Here is a 23,515-nt window from a genome sequence, read left to right on the forward strand (position 1 = left end):
CAATCAGTGTGCTGGAATGTCACGAACGGCACACACACGGCAAACCTTAAACCTTGTGTTGACCCGTTTATTAGCTGTCTTTTAAAGTGAGCTTTCTTCTGGCCCTCTATCGGTCTTACCCCTCAGACCTTTAGAGGCATAACATAACAACATAAAAATTGAGCCACATTAAATCCCAGAAGAAAAACACGAGGAATCCTGTGAACCGCGGCGACCGCCGTTCGAGAAGGATCCGCTTCGTCCTCTGAAAATAAAAATACCTCAGAGAATTAATTTTGGGCTTGAGGGCGGGATATTTTTTACCAAGGTTTAAGGTTTCGCTTTAACTTTCCATACAATCTCAACTGCTCTTCAGTCGCTTCGCGACTTAGAGCAATTTTCCAATTGTATGAAGATTCGCTCACCTAAAATCTTGTGACTTTAAAGCATACTCGATAACTCAAGTTGTTTGCAACACTGCGTACGCAAACTCTCTCCCTGGATTGACCTCGCGTCTGTAGACCGCGAACAAATTAAAATTTTATTCCCAGCGTTGCCACCCGCTCCCGATTCTCTTTATCTGGGACTGGTGCACCACAAACCAAATGCCAAAGAAAACAAAAACCTGTTAATAAAATATTTTTCCTATTCTAGATATTTTTTCCCTCCCAGCCGATGAGATTCTACTCAAACTGAAGCCATCGATGAAAATCAAGTAAAAAATAATTCATTATATTTTTACATACTATCATTATCATTTAAAATTAATTAATTTTTTATTTAAAATTTGCTTCCTCAAAAAAGGACAATTTTCGTGCACAATATCGATTGAAAAAAAAAGATTACATAGGAGCTGGCACTTAAAAAAGGAACGCAAAACTGTCAGCCTGTAAGTTAGCGAACTTTTTTGCTGAGTAACGCTAAAGGGCGACTAAATTTTCAAAATTTCACTCATATGACCCGTTTTATACATAAAAATTTGTCATTATTTGCCAAATTTCTCTTTAAAAAATGTTTGCTGGTTGAGCATGCTGTCTATGAATTAACTTAAAAATGGAAATATTTTAGTACTTCTTGGAAAAAGCAAGTAAATGTGTTTGTACCTTTAAACTGGTATGCTGGGTTGGTTTCAATTAGATAAACCAAATTCGTGAGGACAAAAAGAAGAAAAATTAGAAAAAAACAACAATTGGTAAGGACACCAAGTGATAAGAAACATGCCGTGAATAGCTACATCAAGGGATTGCCCATTTTTTCTGCTATTAGCAGGCGCGTTCGTAAATCAAAGGAATTTTCGACGGCTTTTCACGTTCGTGGTTCTCAATTAGGGCTGTGGCCCGGGCCATGAAAACCCGGGCCACTGTTCGGGCTAAAGGAAAAAAAACCTCAAAAAAATATCAACCCACCGAAGCATTTTTTTACGGGACGGGCGACGGGTTGAACCGCCACTGTAAACAATATGCTTATCACCCATCCTTCCCACTTATTTTGCGTTGAAAAATGACATTTCTAGATGACAGTAAGCGCACAACCAATTTCGTTGTGGTACTATTATTTTTTGCGCCTTTTTTTTGGGGGGGGGGGACTCGGGTGTACATCATGTTCGTTGTTTACCACTGCATTGGGCACATCATTATCTTTTATATTGGCGGCATTAATAGTTTAAGACAGGGTCACGCCTATTGCACCGTGGAGTCCACGGCGCTCTAGTGTCACATAGTGCTATTGCACTGTGGATCCACGGCGCTCTAGTGGCAAAACATGCTATTACGCCGGGGAGTGTATTCTAGCGAGAACAATACTTGTTTGTATTAACTATGCCATTTGAAGCCGTCAATGTCCGTTTTTAATCTTTTATGTCTGTGACGGGTACCTTTACCTAGCTTTTCATGACAATAAAAAATGTTTTTATATTAAGATTTTTCGTGTGTTTTTCTTTCTCTTTAATGTCACCGCTGCGTGGTTCCGATGACTCGTGTGGTTTCAGGTCCAGACGCCGTCAGGAAATAGTCGCAATGCAAAGCGTAAACGGCGTAAATTCAATGGAGACGCACAAATAGAGGCTGGTATGACCCCTCTATGTTGATGAGACTTCCGGTTTCCGAACATTCAAGTGCATTTTTCCATCGAAACTGGTGTCGTCCCTTGTACAAATTTTGGAAGAAACAAGTCACAACTGTCGTAAAAGTACATGACTACAATGTCAACTAAACTGTTTGCCGGCCAGTCCTTCGCTGTTGGCTTTCTCAACCATTATGCGGAATAACGTTGTGGAATTGACAACGGCACGGCCACTACTGTTGGGATCCGGGCGTGGGAAACCAGATACATCTTGTTGCTCAAGAATAAGCACATGCTTCTTCATCTGTCTGTATAGAATGGCGTCTGTGGATGAAAATTGATATTGAAATGAAATATAAATTTTTTTTTTAAATCTAAAAAAAGATACCTTGTATGTCAATCCGGATCCACCTAATGGCGTCGTTAATGTGGCCAAGGTAAATAGCCCCCATAAATATACTCATGCACATATCTAACGTTGGCTGTTCCGCTGACATTTCCCATGCTATCTGGTTTTGTGCATCTTTCTCTGCTTTCATGGCTCTTTTGTAGCCGTCCTCTTCTTTGGAGTACAGGCAGAGCGCCTCGTCAATCAGAATGTCGAGTTGTGTTTGACAGCGGTTCCGCGAAACCCAATTTCCAATTTTAAAAGGAATTTTTGGACGATCCGGATTGATGTTCTGATGAAAGATCACGAAACTTTGAACGATCAACCTGGGGGAGAACGTTGATTAAAGTCTGCATTAGTAGTAATCAAAGAAATTAAAATTTCACCCTTAAAACCCCAGCGGAAGGCAGGTTTAATGTAGCCGATGGAGTAGGCGCGTTGCCCGAGGACAGGTTGACTAGCTGAGTTTCAGTTGGTTGACTGGCTGAATACCGAAGACGGCTGGCACTGAGATCCACTGGCTTAGCACTAAGATTTAGTGGACAAATATCCACTTGTTTGGCACTAAGATCGAAAGGCAGTGAATTAGGCTCAGGTACGTCTTCAAATATTATCCGCTTCCAATCGTCGGCTGTTTCATTGCCCATGAAAACATCACCAATTCTTAAAAAAAATTGTAAGAAATTAAATTGTGTACGAGTCTTTATTTTAAAAAATTACCTTACCTTGAACTTTTCTAAAGCCAAGACTTGAAATTTTCTTAAGCGGACATAAAAACGGCAAGAGACAGAAACGTACGGCGTGTAGTTAGCCTCGAAATTAACACTTCCGGTCGTAGTACTGTAGTTCGGAGGGGTGTCGTACGGTAGTGCGTCATGGAGCCGGGCGATCACTCAACGTTTCCCAATCCAAAATCTGGAAAACTAGAAAATTTTTGACGTTAAAAACGATTCTCTGGCTGAAATTTATCAAATCGTCAAGTGAGACCTTTCACAGGAGATGGACGACAGAAAAGATGTACATGTTACGAGAAAATATATTTATGAGAAAACGTTATTTATATGAAAAATATATATATAGTGCACATACATATAGCATATACATCTATAAGAGAAAACAATGACAGAAATATATATATAGATTTATATAAATAGATTTACTTACATTGAACCAGTTTGGAAATCGCTGGACTTTTCGGGAATGCGAAAATTTTCGGATTGGATGGAGATATTATCGGATATATCCGAGATATTATCGGTTGTTCTGACGACGACGGATGGAGAATTGCAACCGTATGTAAGACCAGGCGCATCACTCGCCGGTGTAGCAGCTTCCGGTATGGCGGGCAGAAAACCCTTTACATTCGGAACATGGAAAATTTGCTTCTTCTGTGCTCCAGTGGATGACGACGACGTACTAGAAGCAGGGGCAACAATCAGGGGGATGTAGCCGAATTTTGTGGCTCTTGGCAGCTCTCGAATCGAGCAAGCATTTCCTCCCCTGGATTTCTTTGATTACAGGTGTCACGAATTTTGTTGTATTCAAGTTCCGTCGGCATAGATGTGAACATCTAAAAACGTTAAATAAAATGTTATAAACATCTTGTCGAGATGACTTTGTTCAATCCAACTTGTCTAGTTGAATTGATTACACATTCTCGCAAACTGAATTAAGGGAGGGACAGATTAAAGCCGCTCCGGTATCGGTCTCCCCCAAAAGTAAGATTCGCTATACTTTATAGATGAATAAAAATGAAGTGGAATTTGCGACGAAATTATGTGCCAGTATTCTATTACAGTTATCTTACCTTGAACACATGGTAGGACTTCTCCAAGTACTCGTCTAAGTGTGAATCAGAGTTAGACATAATTTCCACTTTGGATACGAATGATGTAGATCCGCAAGAAGTAGATTCGGATTTTTTACTTTCTGAAAATTTGCGCTTCTTATGACTTGAACTGGATGACGCACTGTTGGGTGTAGTCTCGTTTGGTATAGGCGAGATGGTACTCGATCCCGGCGAGTAATCTTCGTTTCCCATTTTGAAATCTTGAAATAGATACTAGCCAAATCAGATCAAGAGTGGCTTTTCACAGGTGATGGACGGCAGAAATTGGCACACTGTCGCCACGATGGCAGCGAAGGCGACTTTTCCGTCTCTGTGAGTCTGTTTCCGTGTTCAGCATCGCTCGGGATTGGAATTACATGGTATCTCTTCGATCTTTCACTAAAAAAGAATCCACAATAAATACAAAATTTCCGATTTTATCATTAAGAAAGATCAACCCCGAGGAGTCTGAAACCCAAAATAGACAAGTTCAAATGAAAAATAGATGTTTCGCTAGTTTAAATATTAGCCACATATTTTCGACACGACAAGTAGGCTTATAAAAACACACTCACTCACTTCGTACGCCTGTGAATTAAGTTGAAGTATGCGAAGAATTTTCGGTAAGCGAAAAATAAAAGAAATCGGGGAATCCGACAATCTATCACAGTCGACGTTTACTGGGTCAGCAATGAAGAGTGAAACGCCCTTCATTTGGTATGTCGATTTTACAAACAAGATCATTCATTGACGTGGTCGAAATGCTGCTCGATTATGCGACATCGACGTTTACAACAAGACGAAAGAAGGTTGGAACGCCCTCCATTTGGTTTTTTCACGATGTTACCAGAAAGAAAATTTTGTGGAAGTAACTCAACTGCTACTCGACAGTCGAAATCTCGGTCAATTGCAAGAGCAACGATGGATGGAACGCTTTTCACAACGTTTGCCAGTAGAAAGAGAAGATGCTGAACCTTGAACCACTTTTGATTCGACACAAAAACACACAAAACAAGTAACCTTCGACTCCCTCCTTCTGAGAGATGTAGTTCAGTGTTATAACTGTGGCAATCTTGGCCATATCTCGCGCGACTGCCCATTGCCATACCCTCGTTGGCCTAAGTCTTTGACAGCTGCGGGAAACGGGAACTCCGGTCTAACGGAGCAAGGCCGGGAATGAATGTGATCGTCCCCGTGATAGCTGAATCTAAAGGTAGCCCATATCAATGCAGACGTGTTTCGGATCGGTGATCTGAGGGCTATGGTGGATTCCGGTGCTAAGAATGGTGCCATTTGCGAAGAATTGCTGTTGAACCGAACATATTTTAATATCCTGCCTCCCTCCAAATATTTGTTTATCGCTGTGTGTGTCGATGATACTAAGAATAATTTGTAACACACTTACGAAGCCAGTACTAAGCGCCTTCGTACCCACCAGTAGTATTTAACTGACATACCTTTAAGAGAATGTAAATATCAAGGTACACGTGATGAGTTATGGAAAAAGCAAATTTTGTTTAAAGTACAGTTTAAAGTTTCTGTTGTTGAAAGAGGAAAACATTGATGCACCTTGATTTCACAAAAACCATTTTTTATTCTTGTCACGTATAATCCCTACTAAGACATGGACGTCCATGGTATATCCATGGGATGTAAATTTTGGGATCTGGTACATCCCATTTGTACATACAGTGGATGTACGGGGAATATCCTAATTACCTTCCCCTCGACGTACTGTGGGGTATATCCAAAGTATGTCCAAAATTGTCTGTAGTTAGGATCATCATTCCAATTGACATAAATAATTTAGGGTAACACCACCTATATTTCTTTCTATACTTTTCTCTCCTCTTACCCACATAGGATTCATTTTACTTGGAAAGTAGCTGTGACTATTTCGGGAATCGAACCCGAACCGTCTGAGTGGAAGGCTAATGCTATACAGCTACGCCACAACAGTTATATATGTTCTAGCATAGTTTTATTAACGGAGTTTGTTACTTAATCGACTGTTTAGAAAGGGCATAGCATAACACACATTAGTAAGGTTTTATCTTAACGTACATATAAAAGTTCTTCTTCTACTTTTAAAGGGTGATTTACGCCTTTACAATTGGATTTTTATATAAGATATTAGGGGACCATTTTAAAATATATATTTATTTAAACTAATAACTGTCATACACATTAACAGTTGTAGCACATGTTTTTTTATTTACGTACAGAAGTCCGTAGCGTGTTTACTAATAAATAAACTTAGGAATAAGTAAATTATACACTCTCAGTTTTCAGGGGATATTCTAACCCTGTAGGGGCTACGACGGATATTCCAGCTTCGAATACCCTTGCTTAAAATAGGTCTAGAATAGGTTCAACCCTATTCGAAAGCATCGAATACCCATAGTAGAACCCTTATGCGATTCGATTACCCTTCGAATACCCCAGTATTTGAATAAGACTCGAATACCTTACCCCATATTCGAATAGAATACCTGGGTGGGCGAATGTTTCATTTGCACACCGGCGTCAGTGTATCGAGGTGCCTCCCAGCACACATTTTTTAATTTTCAGATTAAAACTTTTTCCGTCCCATCAAAGTCCCAACTCCAAAAGTATAAAAACGTAAAAACACATTTTTTCTGATCTTACCCCACTCAGCAAAACTCTTAGAATAGGCATGGAATAGGGGGTATTCGGGGGATATTCGAACCCCTATTCTAGAACAGGTATGCTACTAATAGAATACCCCCCTTATACTATTAGTAGTAAAAACCAAAACGCTACTAGTTCGAATACCCTCGAATACCCCCAAAAAACTGAGAGTGTAATAATAAAAATAAGTTTATTTTTTCATTTATCATGTTTATTTAAGAAAGTTAAGTTCTTAACGGATAAATTATGCTGCTGGTAAAAGAAGAAAAGTAAAAAGATGTATATTTAATCGAAGATACGTTAAGGTGCGTCTACACTAGCAGTTTTTACAGACATAAAGACACCGAATTACGACCGTAAATTGTCTGTAAAACGGCTAGTGTAGACGCAGCATTAGATAGATATTAATACACAAGCTTTCATCTTTTTTGGATGAGAACTGTACGTACACCAAACATACTTCCGGTACATTCAGTGAATGTACTTGATGGTATGTCCATTGTACATGTTTTTCATATACTGTTGGGATCAAAGAATTTCTTAATTTTTTATCCATTTATGTACATACTGGTAGCGTACCCTGAACATCCACATGGGATGAGGGACGCCAACATCCCGTTGTACATACCTGGGATATCGCTTGGATGGCGCGTCTTAGTAGGGATATACAATTAAAATAAGATGTATCATCACTAAAGAAAGGATTTAATAGTCTTCGTATTCCTGATAGAAATGATCAATGAATTTTGGTGGGATGAACATCGCCCAACCAACTGTGTTATCCCTGATATAGACTTTTATACATGGATTTCAATTGCAGGATTCTTAGATTCGTCACCTTAGATTTTTTATTTTCCTCTTGCATCCACAAGAAATCAGCTTAACTTTTGATAACTTTCTTCATGAACAACATCACAGTACTTTTATGGATACAAATTTTGGCAACGTATAGTCTTCTTCAATGATGAACTACATTGTGAGAAAATTTTTTATTATGCACACATCACACAATCTAAATTTTAATGGTAAATTACCGTCTCTTAGAAGTGCTGAGTAACAATCGGCTACTTAAGTCATATATTCAGTAATTTGACGTCCACCATCAATATCTACGTTCATAACCGCATCTATGAGATAATACGTTTTAACAGATGTAGCCATGGAGCAGCTGTCATTGTTGAATTGTGAATTCTTATGGGGTAACTTAAAAATACCCATTTTTTAATTTTTTTTTTCAAATTTTATGCCAAAATAGATGACATGTATCTAAATAACATACTACAAATTTTATTAAAATGTACTATTTTCCCCCTACTGTCCCTCTTGCCCCGGTTTCCCGGCATACTCCAGTCTACCCTACTGCACTGCTTTAACATTTAAAAACCTAAACTTTGTGTAAGTAGGGATATTTCTGGCTAGTATAGTTTAGATTGAATCATTTCTCGTAAAATTTTTACCACAAGAAGAAATTTTCCTTGTTTTTTGTGTAAGTCTATCGTTCCAGGTCTATACAGCAAATTAGTAGTTGTTGGTTAAGATAATTCAAACACAGACACCACTAGGTGGCCTTTGCATTTATATATATCCGTGTGTGTAACGTCTGTGTGCGTCTCTTCTAAGTAACGTCTTTACGTCGTAGTCGTAGCAGTTGTCGTCGACAAAAGGAGTCACACACAGAGTTTTAACTCTGTTGAATCGAGTGTGGTGCTGTGCAATTCGTGTAAAACATATTCGTGTAACTAATCTATGTGTAGTTGAGTAATGCCCTACTGTTGATGGCAGAGAGAGAAGCCCACATACTGTTTGTGATGGCTAGCTTAAATAAAGAAAGAAAAGAACGAAACGCCCTTGTTATTTCTTCCGACCAACAGTAGTACACTTGAAAAATGTGCATGTTTACAAGAATAGTAATGCTGTAATCACCCCTTTACGTTTTGGGCAAAATAATTGCAAACTTTTTATAGTTTTCGCTATCATTTGATGAATTGTGAGCTGGTGCATTTTCAGCATGATGTGCCACGAACTCCAAATTTGTTGTGAGTAATTTTGAAAGAGGACAGTGAAGTAATTAATGGTCTGGATCACGTCTCAATTTGTTACCCAATTGAGGAGAAAGATGAACTTGACAAACGGGAACTTCAATTGGGTAAGATGGTTTTTGCTTTAAGGACTAAACACAAGGTCCCCAACACTTCTTTAAATTTTATTTCGAGTGAAATGGCTAAAATTCTTGATGGAACTAGTAATCTTCCTGATGTGTCGTGTTTGTTACAGCATGCCTTCTTGAATATAAACTCAAAAACCAACAGAACTGCGTTTTATGTAAAAAACTTTGGTTATAAGTCTCCAAGGCAGCTGTTGTCATTGCAAAGAAGTAGATGGGCTAATCATTTTCAGAGTAGTTTCTTACATCAAAGACTCATTCCATATTTTCAATATATTCCAATTAGACAAACGTTGTCGACGTTTTTTCCTAATCCTAATTTTCGTACGATGTACTTCTCTTTAAAGCCTAGCACTGACGGAAAAATGCGCAGTCATATTGATACTGCCCATTATCGGAATCATCTGCTTTTTAAAAAATTTCCACGTGCACTTCGAATTCAAATTTTTAATGATGATCTAGAGGTGTTTAACCCGCTTGATTCTAAAACAAAAATCCACCAACTAGTGATGTTTTTCTTCTCTATTCTAAACTTGCCACCTTATTTGCTGTCCCAACTAGCTCACATACATCCTTTCGCTATATAGCATTGCATATAGCATATTGCAAGGCAATGGATGTTGATAAGGATAATTTTGGATTTGTTTTGCATGAGTTTTTGCTGGAATTGCATGACTTGGAATAGGACGATGGATGCTTTTGGACGTCTCTGATTTACCCCATTTCCGTATTCGAGGAACTCTAATGTCCATCTGTGAAGAAAAGAAATGTGCTCACGAATTAAGCAGATTTATGAGTTCCTCAGCTAAAAAATTTTGTCGTCTTTGTCTTGATGATCTAGCGTGCAGACATCAATGTCAAAAGTAGTATCGATTAGCTTGTTTTGCGAAATCGAACAAACTATGGCAGAGTAGTGATAGCATCTAACAGAGACTTTGCCAAAATTCCAAAAAAGGGAGTTAAGTATTACAGTCTTCTTAATAACAGTCGTTTTTTTTCACTATGCAGAAATTTTGTTTCTAGATGCTATGTTTTTGTGAAGAGATGATCTGGTTTACAAACGTTAACAGAGCATTTGCATTAATCTCTCCCGAATTTGGAATTGACGCATGTTTACTTAACAGTCGCATCGAAAAATTCCAGTATAGTTTTATGATCTCTCTAACAAACTACCGCAAATTTTTCCGAACAAAAAATCAGACACCAGGGAAACTATTCAACACACCAGAGAGTTGGGCAAAATTTCTGCCTTTTGAATATTTATCCGCTGTTCAGGGTGAAAAAGTTCCCGAAGGAAACATAAACTTTGCCATTTTTTTTAACGTTGAGAAACATTATTGATATCAGATTTTTACCTGTTTTAATGAGGGAGCACACAGTAATTTTAGAAATGCTTGTATCTCATTATTCTGAAGAATTTCGTCTGGCGTTCCCCGACGATGTTCAAGTGATAAACAAAATGCATCATATGGTGCATAACGGAAAGATAATCAGAGAACAGGGACCACCCATGAGATCCTGGTGTATGCGTTACGAAGCGTACCACAATTTTGCAAAAAGGCTTGCTCAAGCTAATTTAAATTTTAAAAATATCACCTTGTCTGTTGCTAACCCATTACAGATGGTAAACTTCAATTAAATTCTAGACAAAGATCTTTTAAATACAAAAAAAAAACACTTGGACAATTGAAAACAAAACTGTGTAGGGAGATTATTGGTACGTAGATGACGAAACAATTTTAATATCTTGCGATGTCGTAAAAATTTGTCCTTGGGCCAGAGTAAATGGGATGGAATACAGAGAAAACTCAGTAATTCTCCGCAGTTTTTCCCATGAAAAACCAAAACTGCTCTTCCTGAATTTTCGATCATTAAAAAGATTTTGGTATTGGATTCTGAGATATGGTTTGTATAAAAAAAGTTTAACTCGATATGTTTCTACGAACATTTTCATTCGTTTGAAGTTGAGATGACAGCTGAGTCATGTCACCTCAATGGACTCTATTGCCGAGTGCGAACCTCTTTGGATTTTGAAAAATTTCAACTAATATTCTAATGTGGCATTTGCATGTCCTCGCCACATCGTTTAGACCAAAAAAAGTGACGATTGTATCTATCAGCCAAATGTGTTGATTGTCTTAGCAGTTCAAAAATACTCACAGAACGGTTCCGTATATAATTGTAAATTAACTCTTGCCTAAATTATTATTTTTTGCAGAAAATGACATAGACGAAGATGTATTTACTTTGCTAGATGATGGTCATCTAGAAAAACTGGGAATATTCTTGGAGCAACAAATTAAGTTAATTCGTTACATCTCCGGTATTTCCGATGCTGGTATGAAACCATCGTCAGAAACCAGTCTTGGTTAAGTGGCAATCAGTAGCGAAGCAATTTTAACTTTTTCTGCTGAAGATGTAATGGAAGGACGTGGTTTTGTCAAGAGTATTCCAGGAACATCAACAAATATCCAAACTGAAGATTTTATTCCACAGGAAAGTTTTGATTTTTTCATAACGTCACACCAATCCTCTTCATCGACCAGCGTAGCAGAGGCGGTATGCAACATTATATTTATTATTATTATTCTAATACCAACTTAATCCACTTTATTTGTAGGATTTGAATTTCAACATCCTATCCCTGTTAAGTCTTCACGAATCTGGTGCGAGGCTTGTGCAAAAATATGGCAATCCTGAAATTCCCGTCAATAATAAAGACAGGAACCATATCATCAAAATTGCTTCAATGGGTCATGTTGTGAAAGCAATAGGCAACTACTATCCAAAATCCAGCACAAAGGAGAAGTTGGCCAAAGCGATCGTTAAGGCATTTCCTCAAATGGGACTTACTCGGGCTTGACTACCATCACATGCTTATATTTACAACAGTGCGACCACAAACGCTTTTCTTGACCAACACTTGAAGCGGATGAGAAATGCAGCTTTATCAGACAGTGAACGGAAAAGAAAAAGAAGTTAGGGAAAAGATACAATCGTGAAGGGTTAACGGAAAACACTGCAGAAGAAATAAGTGGTAGAAGCTGCAATTTCTTTAGATGAAGATTATGTTACTAAATCGAAAGACGAGGTATGTAATTCAATATTGTTCTTTTATTACACTGTGTATTCATTTAAAACTCTTTAACAGGTTGCTTGGTTGCAAAATTGTAAAGTTTTCGCTGAGAACAAGAAATAAATTATTGATCTCGTGAACAGTACATTTCAACTGTGAAAGTTCGAAGTAATCAACGCACTCAGGACGCCGACAGCCATTTTTCTTCAATATCCCAGATTAAAGAATTTCTATCACGGAGCTTTGGTAGGCATTTTTGAATGAACGTCTTAAAATACTGTAACTGAACTTTTTTTTAAATATATCATCAATGATTTTAAACACCAATATCCAGTTTCCCCCAATGTGTCAACTTTCATTTCTTCGATTCGATTTGCTCACTATGAGAATTTAGAAATTCCAGAAACAGCGGACGACAAAATCAAGTTAACAAATGTAAAATTATCACTTGGACACCGCCACTTATTTCTTCTTTTTAAAGCTTTCCTGATATATCTAAAGTTGTGTGCTAAGATCATTCCTCGGATTCACATTGCGAAAACACTAGGAATAACTAAAAACTAGTTATTGTTTTGAAGGTATTTCCTTTTTATACAAATTACTACTGTAGTAATTTATTTAATTATTCTTTGAATTTTCCATTGTAGGAAAATTCAGATTTGGAAAAGTTTGTAGATGAGTAACCAAAACATTTGAGTCAGTCATTTATTTTTTGTTTGGGTACTTTGGAAAACGACAAGCACTATTTTCTCATCGTAGACTATGAGCTAATTGACTGCGGAACTGCATGCAGTACCGCCTTCTATATGTTCTTTTTTTTATTTTTTTATTTTTAATTATCCTAAATCTGTGTTATCGGAAATTTTATTTTTTTTTCATATGCAGTCTTTCTAAATAGCTAAGCACTTTTGTGCCAATGTTGGTGCTTTATTCGTTAGTTCCTTGGAATGTTTGCCGATCACTTGTGTATTGAATTTTAACTTGAATTCAATTTCAATAAAATAATCATAAATGCATTTTGATCCATTTCTGCATTATCTCGGGCAAGGATTTCGCCCCTTTACCACGAAAGTTAACCAGCTTTTTTTTTAAATCGCTAAAAATTAGCGTTTCATTTAAAAAATTTGAAACTTTGCCCAAGAGCAAGTTTTATAAAACAATTAAAAAATTTTGATTTTTGGCAATTTTTTAAGTGCCATACCCTTTAGTATGGAAGCATATGGCGTAAGCGCAAATGTTTCTAAACTTAAAATCTATTAATTTGCGGGGAAAGTCCCTAACTTTAGTGATTCTGCCGTGCGTTACCATTTGGCCATTTGGCCATCGTTCAAATATTATTTTGTGAACGTAGAAAGTCCAATCAGGAGGGTTTCGAAAGTGGAGTGGACATGATTTGAAAAATAAAACTTAACTTCGGTTATGAATATCATATCTCCCGCAATTACTGTCCCTTAACTGTATTCATTCATGACCCCCAGACGTCGGTGCTCCTTTCGGCGAGCTCTGGACTTTGCCTTACATGGCTAGTGTGTTAGCTAGTTAGTCCAAGTAGGCCTAGTTGTAAGGTTAAAACAAGTTGAATAGCTCCACTTCTTACGTCATGGGGGCGAAGAACCATATCGCCACGCAAAGCAATAGTTTTGGAGCTCACAAAAGGAGCAGCGCAGTCAAATTCGTCTGCTGGACTTTAATAGGGCGTGTCTAAAGTAAAAAACAGTAGAGAGGCTGAAGCGGTTTGGCGTGCAGACAACTTGGCTTATTAGATGTCACGTGACATGGATTTTTATTGCTATTGGCCTAAGAAGATATGAATTTCAAAGGGGGGATTTGGGATTTTTCTGCTAAGTTTTACTTGTGCGCCATTGTCAAAAACAGCATAAATAGGAACATGATTGTTGAAGAGATAAATCTCCATGTTGGTGAAATCTAATCAGAATGTTGGGTTAAGTAGAAAAGTTGGTGAAAAATACCAAAACCATTTTTCTTATTAAAATTTTTTATGTAAATCAAAATTCTTGGTTTAGGAACGCTATTTTTCGCTTGCTAACCTTTTTTTTATTATTTTCATACCCGAAAACCTATTTGTTGCCATTTCCCTAAATACCTAGACTTTTTGGGTTTTGGTTAGATACAGTCGCATTGTATTTTTTTATAAGTCACAACGTCGCCAAAATGTAGAAATAGCATGAAAACATACTGGAACCAATGAGAAATACAGAAATCATCACGTGAATAACACAGCAACTTAGCCGTCCTAGCTTTTGTACTTAAGACACGCCCGAGAGTAAGCCATCTCCTTATCTGTGGGTCTCCTACTTCTTTTGGATATGCCGAGCCAAGGGGGCTGTTAAGAGGGAGTTTTGATAATTTGGCTATACATGTTCCCTTAACAATATTTGTGTGTGGAAATATATTATGTTTGAACCCCTTCTTTCCTTATTATATTTATTAATTTCTTCTCGTATCCTTTTGTGGTCTCATCCACAACACTATCATCCAGGAAGCACTTTACTGCTAAAGTTTCCTGTCCGTTCAGTTCATCAGGCAATGAATAAAATGTAATGAGAAAAATAAGAATATAAATAAGAAGTAAAATAAGAAATATAATATAATAATAGAAAAGTTGAATGGATAAAATGAATTAAAAATTCTTGTGAGTGCCTTTTTATTGATAAAGCAAATGTAAAAAAGATGTTAAAATATAAAAGAATTTCCTCATAAATTAAACTCGGGGTCAATGTTTTTGTTATCTAACCTTCTCTCCCAAGCTGACTGGCATTGTGTCCCATCTACGGCTTATTTCCACTTCATTGCTTTTATCCACACGGATGATGGACAGAAGCTAGGCGAATGCTTGAAGGATGATGGGCAGAAGCTGGGCGAATGCTCGACGGATAATGGACAGAAGCTGGGCGAATACTCGACGGATGATGGACGATCTGGATGACTGGTGAAGTAGATGACTGCATGCGACTGGAACTGAGAGATGATATGAGTTCTTCTCACTCTTCACTGTCCTTTTATACACCAAGGAAGTTCCAGCTCTCTTGCCAGTGTACCATTCCAGCCAATGCGCTGCGACCGTATGATCCAACCGCCGCTGATTTCCGGGAACCCTTCTTGTGATCCTTCCGTCGCTGGGTTCCGGAAAAAGGTCAATTGATCCACCCGCTTGTTACCACTCCTATGATCCAACCGTCGATGTGTTGCAGAACTGGCCAGTGAACTTCGCTATTCTCTATCCGCTGCTAGCCGGCCACAACAGTCTTACGCGGCAAGTCCATTTTTTGTTGGATCCCGTCCGATTATTCATCAAGTAACACTCCGTATTTTTTAGCTTTCTAGTTATAAATGACAACATTTTAAATTTATACATCATTTAGGATATTATTCTCCTCCTTCTCGTACAGCCGTACACTGGACACAAATGTTGCGTTAAATTAGAATACGACCTAGCTATCAAAAAGGCGAATTTTTTCCTTCGTCCACCCGTTTAGAAAATTGGAAATTTAACCATTTGCTTGATTTGTCTCACATAGGAGAGCCCATTTCGCTAAATTGCACACCCTTCTGGATTCTAGGGAACAGCAAGTGAGACACCAGTTGTTCCAAAGATTCTAGGAACGAAACCGGTTCCCTCAATAACACCAAACCTTACATCCGGGAAGGCCAACTGGATATGAGTATGCGATTGCAAAAGGCAACCACGGCAGTGAGCAGTGACATTCCACCCAAAGTTAAGCCATCGCCCGTTTGACGGAATCGATCCGCAAGCTCAATTCCTGCAAGAATCTTGCGTGGAAAAGACGCGGGACAAAGTAACTCGGTGAATATTGGTTGCATTTGAACTCGATGGCGAGTAAGTCCATCACCTTCACCACGATTCGTTAGCCACTGTCTCCTCCAGAGTACTAATGCTCCTCCTATTGGAATTTACTGCTCAGTCAGTTCAACGATTTCAAGCAAGAAAAAAATCGCCAATAGCTGGATCATTTGGGTTCGACTTCCCTTTGCCAACCAACCGAGAAGAAGAGGGCCCGGAAACACACATACGTAAATTCGTTTCCGCTGGCCGTTAATCATTACGAGAGCTACGCGTAGCTGACTGGACGTGTTCGCGTCGACGGCGAGCGTTTCTACACTCAAGTTCAGAGTTCTCCTAGCCCAAACGGCGATATAATCCGCAGGCAGCTGAAAAAGCTTCAAACTCAAATTCGAACATGCGAACAAGAATTCCGCGCCTCGGTTAAGCGAACTGGTAACGTCATTTAACGTTCAAGATATTTTTTCTTTTCTTTTCCTTTTTTTTTGTTTATTTTTGAATTTAGCAACTGGATCTGCTGGTGGCCGGCCGTTTCCATAGGGGCTGTGGATCCGCGCCTTAATTGAGGAGATCTACTTCAAGTGAGACGATCTGGCCATCTTTTTCGTCAACTACAGATTTAAAAATTCACGACTGTTCAATCGATTCGGCTGAAGGGTGACGGATGTCAGATTTATCGGCTCACCACCCACTGCACTCAGTCGGATTCAAAGACTTTCATGTCTCGCAGCGAATTGAAATTCGTCAACGTACGTGTGGATTGTGTAGATCCGGGCGGGGTTGGCCGATTGGACGGCCAAGAGTATAACCTCTGGGTCATAGTGTAAGAGTTTCCTCTTCGTGACCCGCCAATGAATCTATTTTAGTTTTTGTCTCTTTTTCTCACATTTCAGGTGTCCATCGTTGGTCGACAAGAACATCACTAGCAGGATCTCTCCTCCCAAGGAGCCAGTGGATCCTGCTACTGCTTATTCGCCGTTGAGGCTCCAATAAGCGGTGCGCACTCTTCCTAATCCGTCGTAGAGATTGTGGTCAAGAGGAAGCAATTCCCGACCAAAGATTGGGTTCCCAGGAGGACAACAAATTCGGGACCCTCAGATATGGCCCTGATCATCATCGCCCTGCTCCTATTACATCCATTTAATCCTCTGCAAAATCCGCATTTAGAGCCTTGCTAGTGCCATCACAAGTCCTCGTTTACGTACCGCCACCAACGGTTATTTATCAAGGGCAAGAGAATTGATTCCGGACGAAAATGATCGTCGTTAACTGAAATTCTACCGGAGAATTTTACATCCGGATTGACTCGGCGTAAAAGATATACGCCAACTTGACTCTAACTGGACATTCATTTCGCAAACTCGTCGCTTTCGCTGGAGCAATTGCAGCAGGCGGAAGTCCTGCGGTAGTGAAGACAATCGGTCTCATCTGCGCCGCCAATCTCGACGGACTTGACCTGACGGACACCTTACCTGACGGATGTTGGCAAAATGAATAAGGTCAACTGCACCCAACTCTACCGGCTGAATCATCCCTGTAAGTTTAATTGTCCGTGTTTTCCCCTCTTTTGTTCATCTATTTTTCATTTTTTTGAAATATTGTTAACAGGACGAATGGATACGCCGACACTGGCTTTGGAATGTCGTTTGTGTGCCGTTCACCCGGCTGACAAGAATTCCCATTTTTGACAAGCTGTTTACGACGTTGGATCCCGAATTTTTTTTGTGGTTGGCACCCACACTCATTCTGTTGAACGTGGCCATTCAAGGATAACGTCTGGGAAGAGCATTGGACAAAGAAGATGATAAAGACCAAATCGCTCCTGATCTAAGAGTTTTCTCTCAATTTCTATCACTTGTTTAATTAAACCACAAGATCAACTAGACGCTTGCATCAGTATGACTGAATACTTGCAGTCCTTACCACTCGAAAAAGACGATCGACGTCGGCGGAAAAGAAGCGAAGACAAGGATATGACGGAGGGAAACACACTATTCTGTCTCGACATTTTCGTCACATTCCCTCGTCAACTGCGCCATTTCATGTTATTGCTGGTAAATTTCCTTTCGACGCTCCTTTCATTGAATCGATTGTTAGTGGAGTATGATCACACGGAAAAACCATCATTAGAGAAACTATACCAGAAACTGGTTGAAACGGCTTTAGCGTACAGTCAGTCCGTGTCACGTCAAGTATATCTTCCACTCAAAGTAACATCGGCCAGACAATTTCGGAACCCGAAATTTTGGCGAGCTTCATTTGATTGTTTCTATGATATGCTAATCATCGTTATGTTGTATTTTGATTAAATTTTGTCTAATGCCAATACTGAGGGTTCATATTTATATTAATCGGAATAATGGTAGTTTATTGCACCAGGTTAATCTCCGTGTTGCACACTTTACTGTTAAAAGTAGAATTAAGCCGCTAGTAATGAATGAATCTTTTCAATCTGTTCCATTACGGATTTTATTGCTTTTCGAATTCAAGCTAAACCATTGTTGCCTAGAAATTTTTTTTTAAGAGGTTGCAAATCGGGGGTAGCCAGTGTCACCATCTTTGGGTAGCCAGTGTCAGGTAGCCGGTGTCGGGGTAGCCAGTGTCGGCCTTATGGGTAGCCAGTGGTGGGTAGCCAGTGTCGGGGTAGCCAGTGTCGACCCCCCAGGTAGCCAGTGTCGCGGGTAAATCCACGCAATGGATTGTATCCTTACCCTAACTTAAATTCACACTTAGGTACAACAACATGATTGATGGCCACACAGTTTTCTCTTGTCCAACCACGAAATCTACGTCATGTTTTTTTTTCACGCCAGGACTTGGCAACATTACATCCTGTCCAAGCCGTGGTCCCAGCTTAACATGATCCATAATTACACCTGTGGCCACAATTCTTTAAGGACTCACACCGTACCCCATATCCACACTGTAACCTGGTCTACCAAATTGGAATACCTTTCCTTCAGGCCGCCAGCCTTGCTCGATATTTTAGTTTTATGGTTTCATTGCCTAAAGCAAAACCACGATTCACAATCATGGCGTGTGACGAACCAAAGTCTTTTTCGAAGTTTGTTTTTGTTTTCATCATCCGACGAGGCGAAATTTTTTGTTCCGTCTCGACTGCACCGGTTTTATTTTCTATTTTTTATTCAAGTTTAACTCCGAGGTTACTTCAGCCCGTCAGTTAGATAAAAAGCTACTACACCACTATATAGTGGGCCGAGGCGCTGACTGCCCAAAAATGACTGTTCAATCATTTTCTTCCTTCTTCTGATCTTCTCTTTCATTGATTGGTCCTCAAAAGAAAATTACGAGAGCTATTGACCGAGTTTTTCTGTTGTTGAGAGAAGTTATGCTTTTTTTTACTCTAATCACATTTTCTCGAAGGATTGGCAACAATCTTTTCTCTTGGTTACTTCACGATTATTTATTTCGATCGATTCTTTGCTTGCAGAAATTAAAACGGCCAGTTTTTTCAGGACTTCGTCTTTCTTGCCAACATCTTTTGTGTAGTTGGAAATCAAATAGAACGTCACGTTCCGTCCTGAGGAAAAGGGTTGGCTCTGATTTCGTACGGACGGTCGACGTCGTGTTATGAGAGCAGAAGTAAAAGGGGGCCCTGATGATTTTTGTTCAACTTGGAGGTCCCTCGCATTTCACCTTGGCGCAAGCCCCTTACGGCCTTGTTTGACCATGTTAGAGACTACTACTGTATGGAGCAAAACAAGAGAAAACTATACAAGAGACTGTTTGTTTGTTTTTTTTTTCGTTCGTCACTATAGTCGCTAGAAGGTAATCCAATAACTGATTCATTTATTTTGGCTCCTTCCACCCATGCTCTTTTCCATTGAGCTTGTATTGGCAGCACTTTTATTTTTATTATATAGCGCTCAGCTACTAGTGGTTGTTGTATTGTTGTGCCACCTCTCATTCGGATTTACTTCATTTGTTTCGGTTCTTCATGATGTTTCGGTTCCCGTGTTTCCACTCTTGTTTTCCCCTGCTCAACTTGTCTGATATAACGATGTCAGGTACCAGAACATCTTTTTTAGAATTGTTTTGTCTCCTGAAACCGATGTGTATACTATTGTCACGGAAATGCGTGCACCTCCAACATTGTGTAGGACATCTCAAGACCGACAGTTTCGAGTCGATGTTAGGTTTCTGGGGTGAGAAAAAAAACATCTCTGCAAATCGCTCAAAAAAGGCTCTCAAACGGATTTCGATGAATTTTTAAAAGAAACTTCTTGTCGAGCACGTTTCTATTTTAGAATTTATTTCATGTTTTATCTTGAGATGTTTTTTATTATTAATTTATCCCCTCTCCGCGTCTGTAACGGGCGAGATGAAAGAAAAAGGAGAGAGAGAGAGCTGGGCGAAGCGGCGCATTCAAATAACATCCAACACGAGTAGCAACACAATGGGGGCGGGTGACGTAGAGTGGTCGAGGCGCGTATCCTCGACGGAACACGCACAAAAGAAGAAGGACAAAACGACGGCGAAATAACGCCACGTCTGATTTTCGCATAAGACGCGTCTTCTATCGGCTAAATAAATGCGATGGAGATTTTTATATTATTTCTCCGCACGTGAATACATCAAATTGAATCGCTCTGGATTTTTTTAAAAAAGCTTTACAGACTAACTACTGCCATGTTCAGACTGAAGTTCCAGTCCCCTGAAGAAACTTGCAGGCATGACTGTATAGCTTCAAGCTGATATTTGAAATGATGGATGAAACTTAACTTTTGGGACGTCAGGAAATTTTACGATTACTAGATTAAATTAGTCTAAATTTTGCATTAAAAATTATGTGACATCTTGATTTTCCTCCCACTCGTGAACGATACAGTTCGCAAGTCTTATTCAGTATATCACAAAAGCCGATCCAACACCAAATTGTCAATTATACCGATATATTGCGTTGGCTACGTGAAGTGCTGACCTGCCGGAATTCCTTCTTACTTTGACACCGAGATTACACTAAACGTGGGTAAGTCAGCGTGGCTAAGCAAGCACACATCAAATTTGAGGTAGGCTTATGGTCATAGTTTAATATGAAAAATATCGGCAACAACTAACTCGGATTGCATACAAGGTGGTGTTTTTCCTCTATTTGTGGAGTATTGACATGAATGCCGTTCTTGTTTCGATGAGCTGTTTCAACCTACTATGCGAAGAGGCCGATATCCGCTGCGGAAGTGACGACAAAACGGTATATCTGCTACCCAATTACACGTCTACCAGGAACTTGCCGCTGCTTCCACTGTTCTCACAACCGGTAAAATCATCGCTTATCCTCTCCTTTGTCTCTTCTCGTTTTCTCCGTCTTTGCGCATCTTAGCCATCCATGTAATCACGGGACTTAAGCGCATTTTGTAAATGAATCTTTCTTCCATTTCACAATATAGCCGGCTTGTTCTTCAGTTTATTTTATTTCATTTTCAAATTATTTTGACATTCGTTGTTATTTTTCTTCTCAATTCCTGACAGAATTAATTATTAACTTTTTCCATGTTTTCAGGCCGTGCTGCCTTACAGAAGCGAATCATGACATTGCTGCGTAAAATTGAAAATTGTACACCTGGGTGCCTACAGGTTAAATTCCATTGTTTTATTTATAGTTCCCTAGATCCAATTTTATTTTCCATTTTGGCTGTTTGTTTGTTTGTTTTTTCTTTATTAAATGTTGAAATTTTGTTTTTAATCTTAATAGAATGCATGTGATGGGGTTGCCGCCGGTTTCCCAGCATTCTCCGCTGCAGCACCAAGTTGCGGATGCGGGCAGCAGCCACAGCGCCGTATCGACTCGCAACGTGACGCCTCCGCTTTCCATCCAGCAGGGCAGACCTCTTCCGGCTCTGCCTGTGTCTCCGCCACCACCTCAGCTGCCGCCCAGGGATACTGGACTGCAGCACGCCATGTTGAACCGGGTGGGCAACGGCGGGACGCCGACGTTCAATTCTTGGATGATACCGCCGCCCGGAAGACCGGCAGCACCTCCTCCGCTGGTCTCGTCCACCAACTTGGACGACGACTGGGAGAACAGCAGCAACGACCTCCAACGACGCAGGGTAGAGGGCCAGCATCACGTCATGGGCCAGCAGGACGACCTAAAAAATTTGGCCGATGCCATGGCGGGATTTCATCCATGTAAGTTTTGCGTTGCGTTTGCCCAGTTGACCACTGCATCGTCTCATCACGTTTGCATATGCCAAATTATTCATAGATGCTCAAGCGCCGGATGTGACCAACAACACGAATCAAATTCGGCGAACGGCCACGGCAGCGGCGGCCGATCGTATGGGCCGCTACGGGATCATCAGAGGCTCTGCGGTCATCGAACGCGTTAACGACGGGTGTGGGCGGAGGCGGACACCCGATGCTGACACGGGTGCCCCAGGCCGGCACCTCCTCCACCTCGCTGAACGACTCGACGACGGGTACGCTCAACAGGCTCAACGGCCGCTGGAAAGTCTCGGCCAAGATCCAGCAAGCTCCTCAACACGCTGAAGCGGCCCAAGCGTCGCCCGCTGCCGTAATTTTACGAAGATGACGGCATCGAACTGGAACTGGCGGCCAATCCCAAGGACCCCAACGCTCCGCAACCAGAAGGTGGTTCCATGATGCCGGCCCTTGGTGATCAACTCAGGTCACTGGAGGCGGCCATCCAGCGTTATGGCTCGTCGAGCTATAAAGCCGCCGCCGCCACCGTCCCCGACCCCAACGGCAAAATGTTGACCACTTTGACTTACGGTACGTTCTTCTTTCCTTCTTTTTGGGAAAAGAAGAAGAGAGAAAGGGCTGCCTACCCTACACGGCCACGAAAAAATGCTGGGGGCTTATTCATCATTGGAGAAACCTCAAAAGCGAAAGGTTTAAGAGTGTAAAGGTGGAAGAAATTGTGTGTGTGTGTTTGTGCAATACTAGAGCCCATTTGTCACAAGGAAACCCTGATGACAGCTGACTGAACTCAATTGTGTGAAGATAGAGGCCCCCATCCAAATTGTCTCCCTGTCGTCATCTTTCTCATTTTTTCTTCTCTCAAGTTTTTCTCACTTTTTCATTTTTCTTTTCCCAGGCAAATTGCAGAGCCGCTCTTACAAGATCGCCTACGCTCTGCTGAACAAGTTGAGCAAACATGGCGGCGATGGGGTGGTAGGAAGCGGGACGGACGAGCTGATGGGCAGCTTGAGCGTCAAGCCCGGTGATCGGGTCGCTCTGGTCTACACCAACAGCGACGCCATCGGTTTTATATGCGCCTTTTACGGCTGTCTGCACGCCGGCGTCGTGCCCGTTCCCATCGAAGAGCCGCTGACGAGATGCGACACCGGGTCGCAGCAGATCGGCTTCCTGCTGGTTTCGTGCGGCGTCCAGGTGGCCCTCACGTCCGACATTTGCCTAAAGGGACTGTCAAAGATGGCTTCCAGTGGCAAAGTCATCGCTTTCAAGCGATGGCCCAAATTGCACTGGTGCGTCACCGACAACCTCATCTAACAACCCAAAGATTGGCAGCCGCCACCCAAACTAAGGACGATACGCCCGCC

At 40.5% G+C, this 23,515-nt stretch overlaps 1 protein-coding gene and 1 long non-coding RNA gene across 3 annotated transcripts; one reads left to right on the forward strand and one right to left on the reverse strand.

The window, feature by feature from the left end:
• Positions 1–800: 800 nt before the first annotated feature.
• Positions 801–3,236, reverse strand: LOC124344083. Of its 2 annotated transcripts, XR_006919541.1 has the most exons (5): positions 3,154–3,236; positions 2,815–3,091; positions 2,429–2,754; positions 2,193–2,364; positions 801–2,123 (listed from the first exon to the last, which is right to left on the reverse strand). It is a non-coding gene; the product is annotated as an uncharacterized LOC124344083 (long non-coding RNA). The 2 variants fall into 2 exon arrangements; XR_006919540.1 differs by having other exon boundaries at positions 801–2,364.
• Positions 3,237–22,350: 19,114 nt separating this feature from the next.
• Positions 22,351–23,465, forward strand: LOC124327742 (disco-interacting protein 2-like). The gene is made up of 3 exons (XM_046786774.1): positions 22,351–22,506; positions 22,559–22,724; positions 23,050–23,465. Exons 1-3 carry the CDS (start codon positions 22,351–22,353, stop codon positions 23,463–23,465), a joined length of 738 nt encoding a protein of 245 aa, XP_046642730.1.
• Positions 23,466–23,515: the final 50 nt, after the last annotated feature.

Source organism: Daphnia pulicaria, chromosome 1 (genome assembly GCF_021234035.1).
Source record: "Daphnia pulicaria isolate SC F1-1A chromosome 1, SC_F0-13Bv2, whole genome shotgun sequence".
NCBI lineage: Eukaryota > Metazoa > Arthropoda > Branchiopoda > Diplostraca > Daphniidae > Daphnia > Daphnia pulicaria.